Source organism: Pseudonaja textilis, chromosome 3 (assembly GCF_049901715.1).
Source record: "Pseudonaja textilis isolate UNSWEBS1 chromosome 3, rPseTex1.2, whole genome shotgun sequence".
In the NCBI taxonomy this organism is placed as follows: domain Eukaryota; kingdom Metazoa; phylum Chordata; class Lepidosauria; order Squamata; family Elapidae; genus Pseudonaja; species Pseudonaja textilis.
The window spans coordinates 176,697,498-176,717,626 of NC_141992.1; the positions used below are offsets into that span (position 1 = coordinate 176,697,498).

Here is a 20,129-nt window from a genome sequence, read left to right on the forward strand (position 1 = left end):
TTTGGGGTTCGTTGGCTCAGGGAGAATTGCTACCTTTGGTCTTGGATGGGAAGGCATTATCCCAAACAGACCCTGTGTGTAATCTAGGGGTTTTCCTGGACTCACAACTCCTGCTCAAAGAGCAGGTGGCGGTCGTGGCCAGGAGGCCCTTTGCACAACTACGGGTTTTGTACCAGTTATGCCCTTTCCTGGACCAACTGTCCCTACTCACAGTCACTCATGCCCTAGAACATTCAGAAGCTCCAGTTGGTGCAAAATGCAGTGGCCCGCATGGTTTTGTGCAGACCCTGATGTGCACATGTTTCTGCGGGAATTGCATTGGTTGCTGATTTGCTTCTGGGTGCAATTCAAGGTGCAGATTGTCACCTTTAAAGCCCTTCATGGCTTGGGACCAGGTTATTTGAGGGAACATCTCTTGCCGGTCACATCTACCCAACCCATTAGAGCGAGGAGGCAGGAAATGGTCGCATCCCTAAGGGAGATATACCTGGTGGGACCCAGAAGAAGGGCCTTCTCCGTGGTGGTTCATTCTCTCTGGAATATCATTTCCCCAGAGATTAGAATGGCCCCCACTCTAGCACTCTTCTGGAAGGCACTGAAGACCTGGTTCTGCCAGCGGGCCTGGGGAACCCAGAACGGGATGGAGCGCATCAAATGGCTCGTGTGATCTGCTGTCATCGGGCGGGGGGTGGGAGTTGGAGGTGTGTGATTTTTTTTCCCCAGATTTTGTTCTATTGTACTTCATTAATTTATTTGATTCTTTTTGTTAGTTTTTATTGTCTTTTATTTTAAATATCATTTTACATTCTGTAAGCGACCTCGAGTCACCATGGGTGAATAGGTGGCAATATAAATTCAATAAATAAATAAATAATCATTCTGTAGTTCTGCTTCTATAATAACAGTCTATGGTTTTCATCTTTCATTGGGTTGATCCAAAGTTCTCTGAGTTTTTCAGTGTTGTGACTCATAATTAACACTTAAGAGAGTTAAAATATACAGTACAGCATATTTTGTTTTCCTGGGTAGTTATTAATAAGATTTAAAGGAGTTGTGATGACACAATGGCTACAATGCAGTATTGCAGGCTTGCTCTGCCCATGCAGCCAGGAGTTCAATCCTGACTAGTTCAGGGTTAACTCAGCCTTACATCCTTCCGATGGTAAAACGAGAACACAGATTGCTGGGGATAATATGCTACTAGTATTGCTTGATATATTTCTGTCTATTTTTTTTTAAATCAGCTAAGTTTGTGAAAATTAAGCAATGTTACATATAATTTGATTTACAGAGACCAAAATGTATTTAATTATTTTATTTATTTGGAGCAAAAGCTTCATAGACATTTCAGCTAGTAGGTCCTATTTAATCTTTGTCTCAGTCAAACCATATACTTAATAAGAAGCTGATCTATCACTGTAGATTGCCAAACTTGATATATTAGATAATGCCACAGGACATTGGCTGTTGTTTTGGTGCTTACATTTGATGTTATGTAATGAGGAACTGAATAAGAGATGTTTTTAAACTACTTCTTTACTTAATTTGAGGGTAGGCCATTAAAAAGTATTGTGTGAACGCCTTTTTGTTTGAAAGGGGGGGTCGGAGAAATCTATTTTTTTTAATCATTTAAATGAAGAAAGAATTATGCTAAAAGCTCCCAAATGCATGTTTTAAAGCTTTAGATCTTTCAGTTCATAGTTCAAGATCTAGAATGCTAACTTCAGAAATGCTTTTCTTCAGAACCCTTTAGCACTTAAGCTGACAGACTGTAGCAGGCGGAACAATTAGTTCTAACTTTTTCCTTAAAGAATTGGTCTACAAGGATGAATTGGGCCATGATCTCAGGTGGCAGATTCTCATATGATAGAGAAGAAGATCCTGATAAAGTCTTGGAACATTAGGGATAATTGAGAAGTACAGGGAATCTGTATTGAACTACTTCTAAGGATAATATGTCTTTATAGAGACAGAGTTATGTACTGTGGAATAAAAGCAAAATTGCCTTAACTCTAAAGTTCAGCTGCTACTGAAACAGGAGCCTTATTGATCATCATATCTAATAATCACATTGGAAGCCTCTGTTTGTAAGATGAAAGTTCTCAAAGGTGTTGCTTTTAACAAAAGACCATTATTTAAATCACTTGGTTTGTTCTGTTTGGATAACATTTATGTTCGTAGTCAGAGCTTGTTTTTGTGAATGCCTTCTTTTTGAATAGTTAACTGTAAGCTTTTTTGGCTGCAAAGGCTGGCCTAATTGAAACAAAGAATGAGAACATAAGTTGCATTTTCTATTTTATTAGAATAAAAATGATCACAGAATAATACAGTATAATCACTCAAAATATATAACAATCAAGCAAGGTTTGGTTGCTGCTGATGTCTTGCAAAACTTTAAATCAGAATTGTATCAAATGCCATCTTCAGTTTGATGAAGACAGAATGGTGGGCATATTGAGTATATTTTTTGTGAAAATGTGATGCAGGATTATGCATTGATGTAAGGTTGAATATTTGAGTCTCATCTGTCTTGTTCAATGGCTAGCATCTTTTTTAGATTAAGACATAACATAAGACATAAGAATTTATTTGTCATTACACTCGCAAGCGGGTGCAACGAAATGAGGTGCTCTTCCACAAGTAAAACTGGACAACACCATTGAAAGAAAAATAAAACTAGACACAACAAACCATACAATAATCTCTATACAATTTAAAAATGTAAATACCCCATTACTCTCAGCCATTAAATTCCACAAAAATCTTGTGACCCTGCATTCAAACTCAAAACTGCACTTGGATAAAAACTGTTCTTAAATCTAGTCGTCCTTGTTCTTAATACCCTGAATCTCCTTCTCGATGGTAATAGTTCAAAGAACTGATGTCCCGGATGAGAGGAGTCATTCAATATATTAAATATCTTCCTCCTACATCTATTCCTATACAGTTCTTCCAAAGAGGGGAGTGAGCAGCCAATGATGTTTTGGGCCATCTTAATCACCCTCTGAATTGCCTTTTTCTCTGCCACTATGCAGCTCGAGAACCATACACAGAGACAGTAGGATAATATACTCTCAATTGAACTCTGATAGAAGGTAGTCAGTAGACTCTCAGCCAGTTGTTGTTTCCTAAGAATCCTTAGTAAATACAACCGTTGTTGTGCCTTCATAATTAAAGCAGCGGTGTTTGCACTCCAGGTCAGGTCATTTGTAATGATGGTCCCGAGATACTTACATTCAACCACCTGTTCCACACGAACTCCCTCTATATACAGTGGCTGAATGTCTGCTCTTTTTTTCCTATAGTCCACTATAACCTCCTTGGTCTTCTTAATATTAAATAGAAGATTATTATTTTTGCACCAGTGGGATAGCTGTAATACCTCGTCCCGATATGCAGACTCATCATCCCCAGAAATAAGTCCTACAAGCGTAGTATCGTCTGCAAATTTTATTATCTTATTGTTGAGATGTTTATTTGTGCAATCAGATGAATAAATGGAAAACAGTAGTGGACTAAGGACACAACCTTGCGGAGTGCCAATGCTAAGTGTCTTGACGGTAGAAATATAATCATTCAGTTTAACTCTTACTCAGTGAAGAAGTTTGATTAGTTTATAGTACAGTATATAATTGCCTATACTTTTAGAATTAATTTGATGTAATTAAATTGGATGTTAGTGGGGATTGCTATAGAGCAGGGATGTCAAACTCATGTCGTCATGGCGGTGATTTTTTTCTTCTTCGCTAAACCGGATGTGGGCATGGCCAGCGTGTGACGCATCCGGCCCACAGGCCGGGAGTTTGACAGCCCTGCTATAGAGCGACCCATTATCCAGCATTTAATTTTTAAAAATTAGATTTTCAGCAAATATTAAGTTATCCTTAGATGTTAAGGAACATAAAATTGTTTTCAAATGTTAAAGTAGCACAGTGGCTAGCAAAGTAATATTTCTTTATCGTTTGCCTACATGCATCTGACATGAAAAATATGATATTGTTTTCATTGGACAGATCCTTTTTTTGTAGCTCTGCTGGCTACTTTATCTGCAGTGTTTTACCTCACAAAGATACATTTGCATATGATCCAGTTAGAGGACCTTGAGTTTCTAGCAAAAGATTCTATTCAACAAACACAAAATCTATAAGATCAAATTTATTTTAAGGGTATTATAGTGTTTTATCTAATGCAATATTGAAACAGAAAACAATTATGAGGTTGATATTCCCCTCTAATAAATCATGCCAGCTTTGATTTATGAAATTGATATTGTGCCCTTTTTCAATATCGTAAGAAAACACAATAGCAAGATTTTAATTTTATTTAAATCTAAATGCTTAAAACAGTTTAATTTCTTTAGTTACTTGATTCTCAATTACTGTATCTTGGAAATTAGCTGACATTGTATCTTTACAGCATCTGAATAAAAATGATTTGAGCTTAGAAATATTTTCTTCATGCTACATCTTTCTCCCAACATGTCATTATGAATCATCATTTTCTCTGGACTAGACACCTGATGAGTTTTCAGAAATGATTTTCGGCTTTAAAAGTTCACTTAGTAAACTTTTCTTTTTTACATAAATTTATCTGGCTTGATTTTTTTGTTTATATAGCAATTGTTTAATGTTTAATAGGAATGGAAATCTTTGGGATCTTTTGGCAATTTTATGAAACAGCGTTTTCCTTTCCAGGTTTTCAAACAGGAACAGAAGAAGATGGATACATCTGATGGAGGTACAGCTGAAACATCTTCACGTTATAGTGGAGCCCAGGACAGTGGCATTGGCAGTGACAGTGTTAAAATTAGAATAGTCCAAATAGAACAACATAGCGGCACCAGCCAACATCGCATTGCCCAACCTTCCCGACAGTCTTCTATAGTGAAGAACCTGAATTTTATTCCATTTGACATTTTTATTACTGCCAGCCGATTCTCCTTCATGACTTATTCATGTACTACTTTACTTAAATCAAAATCACAGGAAGATCAAAAAGAGGGTGAAAAAACCATCAAAAGTTCATTAAACCTTCCAGAGGCAGTTGATGATTGCAAGAAATCTGACAAAGCAGGTTTTTCATCAGTAACAGCAGATGATCTTCTAAACTGCAACCGTTCATTGCCCTCTGGGAAAAAATCAGGCCTTATATCTCTGGAAAGTCTCCATGCTTCTACAAGATCATCTGCTAGACAAGCCTTGGGAGTAACTATTGTCCGGCAACCTGGTCGCAGAGGAACTGGAGACTTGCAGTTAGAGCCATTTTTACACCTTGTTGTATCTCAACCATCTTTTATCTTAAGCTGTCATCATAGAAAACAAAGAGTGGAAATATCAGTGTTTGATGCTGTCCTCAAAGGTGTCGCATCAGATTACAAGTGTACAGGTAAGATCATTTTCTATCCTTAAGGTCATAGATTCACTACCTAATTTTTTTATTCAGGTGTGAACAAAAAAAGTTTATTTATTCTAGATAAATGTGAGGTTATATATTCAATAGCTTGAACTGATTTTATTGGCTGCATAATTTGATTCACTAACATTACAAAAACACCAAAAAAAGCAACAGAATACAGTTGTTCTACAGTTTTTTAAAATGTTCTAACATTTTCATGTTGGTTTCCTGTTCCCTCTATAATATCTGACAGGCTTGATAATCTCTACACTATTTTTCCCCCTTCAGTCTTGACTGCTGGACAAGTCCCTGCAGTTTTCTTGCAAGATTTCAGCAGCAGTTTGCCTGCTTCTTAGGTATGAAAGAGGATGACTGGGCCATGCTCACCCAGATGGCATTGTGCCCAAGGCAGAATTAGAACTTACGGTCTCCCAGTTTCTGGTCTGATGGCTTAACCACTACATCAACTGGCACTGTTAAAGGAACTAAACTGAAACATGTTGTTGGCAAATTGGCTGCAATATCTCATCTTTAACCTATCTTACTAAGTTTTCTCTGTGAGAGATCTTTTTTTCCTCAGTCATAAGATTTGCTTCAGTGAATTATTCCTGTCACTCTGAAAAGTGTTCTGTAGTATATGTAAATCAGTCAGAATATGTCAGAATTCTAAAACAGATTGGTTGGTTTTTTGGTGGGGTTTTTGTTTTTTTGCAATATCATTTGTAGTCTGAGACAAAAGTTCCTTACCTTCACAGGACAGTTTTAATTAGCAGTATTAATTTTCATTTCTGCTTAAATTTTCCTATGAGTTTCTTATATACTTATAAGTACACAATAAAATAGCTTTTAAAAATAAAAATAGCTATAAATGATTTAGTATGCACAAATTCATAGGTTCTGTGACTGGCATATCAAAAGAGTTACTTCTCTTCTGAAATGATGGACAGCCACAGGAATAAGTTAGAGATGGCCATCTGATGTTGATTTCATGGAATGATAGATTTGGAAAGACTATGGAGGTCATTTAGTTTATCCCTCTGTTCAGTGTTGGTTCTACTAGAAACCCACTCGCATTGCAGGCCATGTCGTGACTTATCACAATGTTTTTTGCCTTTGTGTACCCTGGGTGGGCATGGCCTGCATGGGCCATATTTGGCCCATGGGCTGCCAGTTTAACAGGCCTGTACTAGAGCATATCTGACAAAGGACTATCCACCCTCTATTTGAAGACCTCTAGTGACTGAAAATTCACCACTGGCTGACAGTGAATATAATCCAGAAGTTCCTCCTGATAGCTAGCTATTTTCATTTCTTATGAAATGAAACTACAGTTTTTAGAAAGGATTCTAGTCCTGCATTGCTGGACAGTTGAAAGTAAGTCTACTCTCTCTTCTGTATGACAATCTTTCAGATATTTAAACACAGCTGTCTCACATATCTCCTCTTAGTCATATTTTTATAGAATAAATAGAGGTAGTCCTCAACTTATGGCTACTATTGAGCCCAAAATTCTGTCGCTAAGCGAGATATTTATTAAATGAGTTTTGCCTCATATTACAATCTTTCTTGACCCAGGTGTTAGGTGAAACACTGCAGTTGTTAAGTTAATCTGGCTTCCCCGTTGTCTTTGCTTGTCAGAAGGTGGCAAAAGGTGAACACATGACCCTTGGACATAGTGATTGTCATAAATATGAATCAATTGCCAAGCATCTGAATTTTGATCACGTGACTGTGGGGATGGTCATAAGCCATTTTTTTCAGTGCCGTTGTAACTCATATGTTGTTGAGAAGGACAGCCAAGTGCATTCTGTGTGTACTGTGGGTAGACCTGAATATACGACCACAATTTGGAACAGAATTTACATTGCTAAGCGAAGTGGCTAAGTGAATCACATCTGATTTTGCAATCTTTTTTGCTATGGTTGTTAAGCAAATCACTGCAGTTGATAAGTGAACCACATGGTCATTATGTGAATTGGGCTTCCCCCATTGATTTTGCTTGTCAGAAACCAGCTGGTAAGGTCAAAGAGATCATGTGACCCCAGGATACTGCAACTATTGTAAATGCAAAGGCTAGTTGTAAGTCACTTTTTTCAGTGTTGTAGTCATTTCCAATGATTGCTAAACAAATGGTTGTAAGTTAACGGCTGTCTGTACTACTAAGCCCAATCTCTCCCATCTTATAGTTGTGCCTTATATTTTTTTCCTACACAAATACAGAACTTCACATTTCACATTAGTTAAATTCTATCCTATTCATTTCAGCCCACTGCTTAAGTCTGCCTAGATCTTTTCGATCTATCTTTCATCTAAAAAATTAGCTTTATGTCATCTACAAACTTTTTAAGTGTCTCTTCAACTGTCTCACCCCAGTCATTGGTTAAAAAAATGTTGAACATCACAGGGCCCAGAACAGAGGCCTGTGGCACTTCACATTATGCTTTCCTCTAGGTTAAAAACATTAATTCTCTTTTGGTGTGGTCATTAAGCTGACTGTAATTTCATAAAACAGGAGCATCATCTGGTCCATATTTTTCCATTTTATGAAGAGCATCAGAAGGTACTCTGTTGAATAGTTTGCTCAAGACCAGAGGTGTGTCTGTGTTGTGGTTAGCTGGCAGCAGGTGCAGATGGCTGAGGAGAGCAAGGACTCTAATGAGGGGCCAGGACCATCAGGGAGTGGACTGTTGCCTTCAGAGATTGTGGGGGTTGGCAGCAGTGATGAGGAGGTTCCCGAGGAGCCTGTGCCAAGTGTATGTGCACGAAGGATTACTCGGAGGAAAGAACAATTACAGCAGCATAGATGACTCGGGAGTAAGACTGCAAGGTAATGGCCTCTCCCTCAAGAGAATAAAAGCCAGGTTTGGAAAAGCGTTCTTTGCAGGCAGCAAAGAAGCTCTGAAACTCAACTGGTGGATATCTTAGTTCGTGTTTGGAGAATTTTGTAAATTAGTTCTTATCTCTGGGTTTTTGGCAGCCTTGACAAGCAACTTGGCATGTCTCTTTCTTGTCAGAGCTAATTAGTGGAAAGCAGCCTTCAGAACAGAATATGTTATTAAACCTTAAAAGGTGGGGGCTGCTGCCTTTGTCTGTGTTTGTTCTTTGGGACCCAGGTTGCGTCAGAACAGTCTGTGGCATTCCTGATCTACTAATCAAGTCATTCTATGAAAGAAAGAGATACTGTAGAGTTAGCATGGCATGCTTTATTTATGATATACCTCTCCTAGATCCTATTAAATGTAAAATGTCTACCCGTGGGCTCAGAAACCTGCTGCTTATATCCTTCTCCTTCCCCTTTCTGAAGATGGGGATGACATTTGTTCTCATTCAGTGTTCAAGGATCTGACTAATCTTCAAAACGTATTGAGAATGGTTCTGTGGTCACATTTTCACATTCTTTCAGTACCCTGCAACATGTTTCATCTGGCCTTGGAGACTTGAATTCATTTAAATTAGCTAAATTCTGTTAGGCTGAAATTTCCTTCCTTCCATTGTTGACAAAATTTTGTACAGTTCCATTTCTTTTCTAATGTAAGATTCAAAAATAATAGTTAAGAAGTTTAACGCTGCTCACATAATGAAGGTGCCAAACTGAACCCAGAATTTTGACTATGTGGACAGTCACTTAACTATTTTCCCTCTCCTAGTGTTATGTGGGAGGGTTATTGTTTCATTTTTTGCCCCTAAAAGTATGCTCTTATCCAAACATGATCAACTCGCCTATTGATTGGTTATTTCTGATATTAGGAATCACTTAACAGAACCTGTGAAGTTCTCTCCTCCCTGGCAAGTGTGTCCAGAAGCAGCTATGAATTACTGATTGCTTGAAGCAGTCAATCCTTTAATTGCAAAAGACAGAAGCAAGGTTTAGTTTAAACATACTTCCTCAATAATGTCTCTAACTAACTAACTAACTAAAAAGAATCACTTTTTCTGGATGGACAATTTCCATCCATACCAACTCTCCCAGTGGGCTTTTTTTTAAATCATAAAATGATACACAAAAATATGCTTAGCAGAAGGCATTTCCAATTTTTCAGAACATCATGTTCTTCCACATAGCCATTAATTTTAATTTTTCATAATAGTTTGATTAGACTGGGACTTGTTTTTTTAATTCTGTGGCATTAATCTGCTTAAGTCACATAAGATTGATTTTATACACCAAAATACTTACCTAAATTTTAAAAATTATATTGCCAAATTTAGTGGATTCATTTGTCAGACAATAAATTCCATTTCTTCTTTGCTGATAGGACTGACAATCCTTAAATTCCTTTGTCATTCATGTAAAACAATTCCTGCCAGGTTTTCTGAATCATATGATTATACTAAAGAATGCATTCCAAGAGAGACTTGATGTGCTAAAACTCATACTGTGTTACCATGTGCTGGCTATAATTATGAAGCGGTTGTGCTAAAGTTTGAAGCTTGAGTGCTTAAAAAGAGAACAGTCTGTTGAGATGAATAATGCAGGTTGGCAAAATCCTTAAATTATCCAAAGGGCATGGTTAGTTTTTTGCTTTTTTAAATTTTTTTGGTAAACACCCATTATTTAACAGAAGGGGAATAAGTGTCATGAAGATGATATGACATAATTGAGCTTTACTTAGATTCTTTTATTGTTCAGCTGTAATCAACTTTAGAAAAACAAACAAACAAACCCAAAGGAAGTGTGAGGAGCCAAAAACCCCTAAATGGTTTTATGCAGTATTGATTTCTTATATATGATGTCCTAGACGTGAAGAAAGGCATAGAGCTGAGAGGTACCAAATGTGAACTTTTAGTCACAATCGGGAATATTAAGAATTCAACAAAGAGGTCCCATTAAAGAGAACTGAGAAGAAAAGCTACCAAAGTCAACTTCAAAAGTATGGCTGTAAAAAGGGATTGAAGTGTCAGTGAAACTATAAACTGTATCAAATAACCCATAAATAGAAGCACTCTATTGCATCTTGAACCATGTGGCTTTCTGATCTCTATAGTTTCTTTTATTTTGGGGCAAATCATTTTTAAAGACATCTGAAGAAAATATAAATGCATTACTAGAAGAAATAAAATTTAGATCATAGACCTTATTAGATGCACAATTACTAGATATACTTCAGATATACTAAGCTTATTTGTCCATTCCTGATGGCTTTTACATTTGTTGATGATAATATTTGGCAATCAATTTTTTATTAATGTATAATTAATGTAATGCGGAATTCGTATGTGCCCTGAAATAGATGCAGTATTATGTACAGAATAAAGTTTGGCTTATTTTAATACCGATAATGATTTAATCAACAATATATCATAAATGGTCTTCTTATCATTTGTAGATCCTGGAAAGACTCTCCCAGACACACTTGACTACTGTAAGACCTGGTTACAGACAGTAGCAGGGGAAATAGATGCTAAGAGTGGTATTCCACCTCCTCTCATAACATTGAAGATTAAAGACTTTCTCAATGGCCCAGGTAAGAATGACCAACAATTGTCAAATAATATTGGAAATTTAACCTATTAATTATGTTTCTTGGAGCAACAGTCATAGATCATAAGTGTGGAGATTCTTTTTACCATTATTATCATTAAAATTATGTACAATAACTCAACTTCCAAAGTTAAGTTAACAGTTGGTATTCGCTGAATGAAGACATCTTCCATTTATTTACAGGCAGTAGTTGCTTATCGATGGTAATTGGGGCAGGAATTCCCATTGTTAAAAAATGTGGTCATAAAGTACAACATCACATGATGCATCACTTACGGCAAGGCCAATCCTGGCAGTTCTCATTGCCAGCTTTAATCAAAATTTCCAGATCCTTAAGCAAGAATCTGATGTGATTACAACATGCGACTTCCTGCAGTTTCCCACAAGGAAAATCAGTGGGGAAGCTGGGTGGAAGTTGCAAGTCCTAGGTTCACAAGCAGGCCAGAGACTATGGAGTGAGGGTGTGAGTGCTATGGCAAGCATGTGTGGACTGGGGAGGGAATGCTGCAGAGCTGTATGACTACCTAAAGCTGGAGAGGCATTTATGCAGTTGGGGATAAGGGTTGTGGTATTCAGGTGTGCATCTGGATTATAAAGAGGTTGCTGTGATATCACATGACGATTGTGGAGAGGTTGCTGCAGTGCTGCATGAGTGCATGCAGCATGCAGATAGGGTGCTGTGATGCTGAGTGCATATGGGCTGCAAAGAGGGTGTTGCAATGTGAATGTGACAGAGAATACGAGGTCCCTTAGGAGAAAAAAATGGCAGGAGTGACTTACAACATTCCCTGTAGGCTTCCCCACTAACTTTGCTTATGGGAAGTCTGCAGAGAAGATTTGCTAATGGGGATAATGTGACCATGAATTGCTGCAATCATAAATGTGAGCAGTTGCCAAGTATCCAGATCACAACTGTATGACTGCAAGAGTGGTATACTAACCAGATCATAAGTATCATTCATACAGCATTGTAACAACTTTGAACAATTGCTGAATGAGGGGTTGTTAACCAAGAACTATCTGAACTCCATCTGTATTCTGCCCAAATTCAGAAACTTTAGATAGCTCATATATTTTATAACATTCCTTCTTTCAGTTATGATACCTTGTTGTTTATACAGACAGTAGAGTACTGTCATTATATCAACTATTTCATTTCTTGATACACTTGACAAAAGCACAGTATCATATGAAAACCTCTGTAGATAGAAAGGCCAGATTATGTGTTAAATGGGGCATAATTACTTCAATATTTGAGAATGCTTCTAATTGCTCAAACCAAAGACATGAATAAGCACTAGCCATAATAAAGACAATGTACTGCACAGTCAACAATAAGTGAACTAAACAAATAGAAATTTTGTATTGCCTGCTTGAAGTTATACTAAATGATGCGCACACATATTATGTGTTCTCTCAGGCATTCAATGGTGTCTGCATGAAGAGAAGTAGGGCAAATGATAAAAACAGCATTGCACCCATGCAAGGCAAGATAGTAGCTTGGAGTAAAACTTACAGAGCAATGCTATTTTCACCATTTTGATGTGATGGTAGATCCAGTAGTTGTGTGACAGTTGTTTCATTGATGGCTCCCCATATATAATGATTGCGTATTGTTTGACTCAGAGGTGGGCTTCAAATTTTTTAACAACTGGTTCTGTGGGAGTGGCTCCGTTGGTGGGCGTGGCTTGGTGGTCATGTGACTTGGTCATGTTATTGGCTGGGTGTGGCCAACTCAATATCACTCACATCGAGGCACACATCTCCTCGCCTGGCCTCTCATGACTGTGGGGATGCTGCAACAGTCATAAGTGTGAAAAATGGTCATAAGTCACTTTTTTTCAGTGCCATAGTGACTTTAAATGGTCACTCTACACAAGCAAAGTACCAACAAAGGAGGGGAAAAAAACTCCAGAGATGTTCCTGAGACAGGAAGTCTAGTCCTGCCAAAAATGTAATAAGGGTTAATGGAGAGGCAGTTTCTGTAAGCAACACCAGAATGTTCCCTTCCTGCCTTCCTTACAGGATTAGGCCAGTAATTTCTTCTAACAACCGGTTCTCCGAACTGCTTAGAATGTTAACAACCAGTTCTAGTGAATAGGTGCGAACTGGTAGAATCCCACCCCTGGTTTGACTTGCCAGACACAATTCTTCAGTTCTGGCATAGACATCCTGGCTCTATAGCCAAACTCCTGGATTTTTTGAACATGTAATCCTTAATCTATATTCAACATGCTGTTTGTTGAGTAATCCCATCTCTGCAGGAAGAAGGCAATTGCTATTTGAGACTGGCAGTTTATTTCAGGGTTAGGCCAAGTGTAAGAGTATGCCTTGTATGGGAAAATGAAGAAAACTTCTGTCATTAGTCAAACTGCAGTACTTCTTCAATACCCCAAGAATTATTTTTTAGAATATGAATCAATTAGTTAATTTATCATAGCAATTTCTGTATATTTTGTGTAATACTGGTGAATCATTTGCAACTAGACATGAATTTTAATTCATTTCAAATGGCCATTTAATTTTGGTGAACCATCACTAACACTTTTGTATTATTTCTTTTTAAATATACAACTAGAATAAGGGAGTATTGGAATTTTCAACACATTTTATCACAGTTTTTGACATAATATATTACAAAAACAGTCAGTGATACATAAAATTTAACATCTAATCACAAATCCAATTTTTTTCAAGCTGTTATGTTCCAGGGTTGTTCATTCACGTTATTTTCTTGGAAAGTGCTTCATCTATTAAATTATGAAGCTTCTTGAAATTTACTATCTGAAGTGATTTGCTGTAGATCTTTAGCCAGTTCCAATTGAGAAATATATTAAGAATGAGAAATAAAAGATTGCTGAATGAGCTCTGCATGTCTAGGGTTTCCCTTCCGTCCCTTCTGTTGTTTGCATTTTGTGATGAATAACATACATCCATAAAAAAGCACTTTGTACGTATTCTGTCCTCTTTACTCCAAAGGAAACAATTGTACCCATTAGCAAGGTCACTGGTTTAGAGAAAACTGGAAAGGAGCAGCTACCAGAAATCCCAATACAACAATATCTTCAGCAGGTGATAGATTAGTTGGAACAAATTGGAACCATTGCACTTGAACAATCCTGGTTTCTTTCAAGCTGTTTCAAAATGTCGTCATTTTAATATACAATCTCAGCCCTGCAGAACAGTCCACAGCAGGTTAATTTGAATCATATGATATGTCATTGCCCTCAGTTGACATGAGCTCCGTTCCATGTGTGAAGCCATAATAAATCCATTCCCAACTGAGACAAATTCCCTGTGAGAAGGTGAACTAATCCAGGCCTCACACTGGCATGCTAGCCCTCTGTAATTGAAAGCAGGATCACCTGTTTCCAGCATAGTCAGTCTATGGAGGAAAAAGTAGCATTAGATCAGATAGTTACTCTTTTGAAAAAATCATATTTCTGATAGTTCAATTATAGGCTGTCTAATATGACATCATATATATATGTAGGAATGTGCTCATTTGATCCCAGTTTAATAGTTTTGTTAACCATGGTGTTGCTTAACTTTGAAATGATTTTTTTTTAAATATAATTTAATGAGAGATGATATACGAGAAGGGAACTGACCTGAGTACATACTTTTCTGATTAAGTTAGGGTCATTTGCAAAAGCATTTCAGTACTTGGGTAAGGTTATTTTTTTCATTACTTTTTTTACAAATACTTTTTTGAGCTAGTGATACAGTTATAAAGCTGAATTCTTTTGTCAGAGGAAGTGAATTATGCCAAAGAGAAAACATTCACTCAAATAAATATGGTTTATTTGATTGCAAAAGACACTTCTAGGAAAAGCTGCAAGTTGGAATGTCTATGGAGATTCTCAATCATCTACTTCATGGTTGTTCTAAAGGTGCTTTTCCAAAAGGCAACTGGACTTTCTTGATTTTTTTCCTTGAAAACTTCAATTCTCACCCAAGAAGCTTCTTCAATTCTGACTTCTTCAGTCAGAACTGAAGAGGCTTCTTGAACGAGAAGTGAAACATTTTCAAGGACAAAAAAACCCCAAGAAATTCCACTTGCCTTTTGGAAAAGCATTTTGGGACTTCAAGTGGGAAGATTTTTTCCATCAGTCTAAGGTATTTATAATACATAATATTGTTTTTGCCTTTCATATTCTTCTCCTATTCAGTCCTATCCATCTGTAATTTTTTTTTACTTATATTAGAAAAAATGTTGCTGAATTGGGAATTTTAAATGATGCTCAGCTCCGTCTCTACTCCACAGAATCAGAACGTTTTCATTCATATCCATTACATCCTTCCTTCTTCTGTTGGTTTCATGGACAGGGCACCTGTAACTGTTTTCTCTTACTTTCATTTCAATAGGTCATTCTTGTTTTTTACCATTTAGTCTTCTTACATTCAAATCATATATATTGCATATGGCATAGTTTTTTCCAGATAACCCATAGATATGGCACCTGCCTATCACAGTTTAGTCAATTGAAGGTTTTATATATCACTGCTTAGTAAAACAGGGAAGTGGGGAGGCTGAGTTACCAAGTCTCTACTTCATGTAGCCCTCCCAATTAATGATACAGTATTCATAAACATTTGGATACTATATACTTAATCAATCAAAGTCTGGCTTACTCCAGGAATATGTGCATCTCATCAGTTAGAGAAAGTGTATGTAATGTATCGACATACGCAGGATGAAACCAATTTTTTAGAAAGCCCAAAACAAATTGGTTCTCTGGAAATAAGCTGTCTTTACTTGCCAACTTCCTGAACACCTTGACATTCTTCCCTTTATAAAAGCACTTCCAGAAGATTTAGCGAGGTCTTCAGCCTTCGCATTTGGACCAAGAAGAAAAGAAGAAATTAACAAAACTTTTCCTATTGCAAAGAGCTAAAAAATGTCATTAAAGAACACGCCTATCACACAGCATCAACTGAAGCCGCAGAATTTCTCCTGAAAAAAAATCTTATTTGGAAGCAAGTTCTGTTGCCATCAATTACACTTCTAAGCGTATGTACCCCAGATGATAACAAAATGTGAGATTTTGAAGTTAGTAGTTAAATTAAAACAATGCAATTCAAAAAGGAAATTGAACACATTAAGATTTTACCAGACTTTCAGACTTTTCTTGATAATGCTTAGAAACCATTTGGTGTGTTGATGAGAAGACCCACATAATAAGAATGCTTGGAATATTTTTGATGCAGGCTAAATATCAGCTTACTAGAGGGAAGTGTATGGTAATATTAACAGATATATAACAGGCTAATAGGCACAAGGGGTATCCATTATCCATTAACCATATGTTTTGCTAATTAAAGAAAATAACAATTAATCTTACTTTCCCAAGTAAATTCAGAGTACTGCAAGTTATCTGATCCTTTGTGGTGAGGGATTTCCATTAGCTAAAAGGAGGAAAGAAAGGAATGGTTTTAAACACAATTCTTAAGAATGATGTATTTTGCTGGGGAAAATGAAAAATGGCTACACATCACATCACTAAAGAGATAGTTGGAAATACCTTACAAAAAGCCTAGGAAAAAATGTAGCTGCTTTAATCGGAGCTGCTTCTTATCTATTCCCATGGATTGTGGTGAACTTTTACAAAGGACTTGCACAGCCCTAATATTGAAGAAATATAAACAAATAAAATAAATCGAAGAGAGAATGAAAATACTATTTTATAAATTGTGTCATTGAGGAGGGTAAATATTAACATGTTAAAGTAGATATATGATCAATGTGTGCATTTGCCTCTAATCAAACTGTCAGACAAGCATTACAGACAAGGATTTTTACAGAGAGTGAGATCCTCTGGACACAGTGCTATTTGTGGACAAAGACAAGGCTGAATTATTTATGGAGGTAAAATAGCACATTTCCAAATGATTAACTATGAAGAGAACATTATGTTTGTTTGTTTACTGTATTTATATCCTGCGTTTATCCAAGTTTCTCAGTTGCTCACATATTTAATATAAAAAATAAAACTACAGTATGATTAATGCAATAAAACTAATAAAATAACAGCTATAAATCCCCAGGCCAAACATCCCAGAAACTATACATCATAAAAATTAAAACACAACGGAATAAATGCATGAACATCAGTGCTCTCCAAAATAATTTTCTTTTTACATTAGCTAAGAAGGAGGGCAGATCTAGACTGATTTTGGGAAAACTCTTCCAGAGCCCTGACAGCACCAGGCCCTGGATTGTGGCAGGACATGCATACATACAATAAACAAACAAACAAACATAATATTCTGTTCATGGTTAGTCATTTCGAAATGTGTTAATTTACTTCCATAAAAAGTTTAGCCCTTTCTTTATCCACAAATACCAGAGAGTCTTACTCCTTCTGCAGTCCTTCTCTGACAATTTGATTAGAGGTAAATGACTTGTAGCTTTTCTCCCTTCATCTTTTAGAAATGTAGGTCAAATAAAACTTCTTTCTCAATCTGATGCATTGTAGGAGTCCCTTGTGCTTCTTGGATTGCAGATGTTTCATTAGCCTATTATAGAATGTCACCAGTACATAAGTTTTGGAGAAGTGATGTTCAGTGATGAAATGTGTTTATATATTTGTTTATTTTTGCTGCTTTGCGTATGTTTGAATATGGTAAATTGTAGACAGATGTTTTATAAGAGATTAAAGTCTTATTTGATTATTTGTCTACTAAGGTGATCATTCTGTCTTACCTGTGTGTTGATTGCTTCCTGTGTAATTAGGGAAGTTACTATATATTAGGATGGCTTGTTGGGAGGGTATTCTTTTTGTGTATGTGCTTGTTGAATTGTGGTTCAGTTTGGGTTATTTGGTTCATAATGAGATGGCTCCAGTTTATGTACAGGTTGATTGATTGCTGTGTGGTGGGAGGAACATTGTTTGCTTTGCTGATGGCTGGATTGAATTTGTAATGCTGAATTTTTCATTACATATTTTGACAATTTCATAAACAGGATTCAAGTCAATATGCTTATTAATCCCTATTTGGTCAGAGTACAATGCTTCTAAGAATTTGCTTGCATTTTTCAGTTTGGCTTTTTCTAAAGTTTCTCCTTGTTTTCCAGTTGAAATTCTGCTGAAGATTATCTGTATGAAAGGAGATTAGTAAAGTTGTGTGTCTTCTGACAGCTTGTTCATGGATATGTTCTGCTAATCTTCTGCCTGTTTGTCCTACAGAGTGTTGTTCATAATATTAATACTTGATTGCATTTTTGTTTGTAAATTACTCCTGTATTACCTTCTTTTGGTACTAGCTTTTGGGGTTCCTTAGTATATTTTGCTGGTTTCTGTTCCATGTTTATTTCAAATGATTGGTATTGCCTGTTAATGGACTCCAAATATGCCTTTGATGTAATAATGCAAGGGTCTCCAAACCTGAAAACTTTAAGATTTGTGGACTTCAACTCCCAGAATTCCCCAGGCAGCATGGTGAAATGGAATTCTGGGAGTTGAAGTCTACAAGTTGCCTATAATAGTGGATAATAGTGGATTATTTTTTCTGAAAGTGTTAATGAGTGTTAATCGGTGGGCTTGAAGTGCACTTTTTGATGAAATCATATAAATATTGTTTGCATTGAAGGTAATTTATTTCTGTTTTCTGTAATTCCATGTGTTGCAATGTGTTACAGCTCACAGGGTCTTCATGAAGCTGAATATAGGTCTTCATCCAGCTCTTCTTTGTGTGTGTTATTGGATTGTGCTTTGTAATAATTAATAATTATGCATTAGTACAAAAAGTATTTACTTTTAAATGATGTCTAATTACACTGCTCTAAAGTAAAGAGACCTCAATTATAAATTACCTAACAAATCTGTAAATTAACATTCATTTTACCACCATGGCTGTTTGAGATTAGATTATTTTTACAAGCAAAAAGCTGTATTAAAATTTTCTTTCTTTCTTTCTTTCTTTCTCTTTCCCACAGCCAACATAAATGTGGATATATCAAAGCCTCTGAAAGCCAATATCAGTTTTGTCAAGCTAGATCAAATAAAACAATTTCTGAAAAGGCTAAGGCAAAAGAATGGTTATGAGGCCCAGGAGGAAAATGTTTCAGAAACTGATAGTGTTCCAAACAAGGATGACACATATGCATCCCAGTGTTGCAAAAATAAAATTTCCAACTTTGAAGATCATAGTTATGGAGGGGAAAAAGCTTCACCACAAGAAAACCTATGGATGAGTGTTTCCTGTTGTCAGCAATTTTCTATCCATACCACTCAGATTATGGTTTCTGTGGAAACTTGCCCAAATCCCTTTAAACCTCGCCTGTTGGTATCTTTATCCAAACTCAGTGGAAATTTGAATGTTAAAGTGAACTGTAAGACTAAAGGTAAGAATGTTTAAGTTATTTTTGTTTATGATAATGGAATCTTGATGACAGTACAGGTAGTCCTTGATTTATACCACCACAAATGGGATTGGAACTTCCATCACTTTGTAAAGTGGTGAATCAATTGTGCCTCATTTTATAATCTTTTTTGCCACCATCATTAAACGAATCATTACAGTCATTAGGAAAACCTTGACTTTGCTTGTAGAAAGCCCCCTGGGAAGGTTGCAAGTGGGATGACATGACCCTTGGATACTGGAACTGTCATAAATACATGTCAGTTGCCAAGGATCCAAATGTTGATCACATGACAACAGGGATGCTGCAACAGTTAGGTTACAACAGATTGGAAGCTGCTTTTTTCGTTACCATTGTAAATTTGAATGGTCATTAAATGAATGACCGTAAGTTGAAGACTATCTGTACTAATATATAATTAACCTTAAATATAGCATATTGTTATAACATGACATATAATATAATTAATATATAATATAATATAATAATATAATATAATATAATAATATAATATAATATAATATAATATAATATAATATAATATAATATAATATAATATAATATAATATAATATAATATAATATAATATAATATAATATAATATAATATAATATAATATAATATAATATATTTAAAGGACGGAAACATAACTTTACTTTGGGACCACTTCATTCAGGTTTTCACTTAACATATGGAAGTAACCAAAATGAACTTTTTTAGCCTTGGTGTCCTCCAGATATGTGGTAGTAGAAGTCACTACATCTGGAAGGCACCAAACTTGGGACCTGCCCCCAAGTTTTAGCAGTAAATATATTGACAGAGGAATACTGGAAATTGAAAGCTATATATCTAAAGCTAAATTTCCCAAGACTCCTGATTGGGAAAAAT

At 36.2% G+C, this 20,129-nt stretch overlaps 1 protein-coding gene across 5 annotated transcripts in view; it reads left to right on the plus strand.

The window, feature by feature from the left end:
* The window catches only part of VPS13B (vacuolar protein sorting 13 homolog B), a 308,832-nt gene that overhangs the window by 191,769 nt on the left and 96,934 nt on the right, over nucleotides 1-20,129 (plus strand). For all 5 annotated transcript variants that reach the window (XM_026705911.2, XM_026705908.2, XM_026705909.2 and 2 more), the window contains exons 34-36: nucleotides 4,695-5,385; nucleotides 10,722-10,859; nucleotides 18,816-19,223. In XM_026705911.2, coding sequence (XP_026561696.2) covers nucleotides 4,695-5,385; nucleotides 10,722-10,859; nucleotides 18,816-19,223 — 1,237 coding nt within the window. The remainder of the gene's footprint in view (nucleotides 1-4,694; nucleotides 5,386-10,721; nucleotides 10,860-18,815; nucleotides 19,224-20,129) is intronic.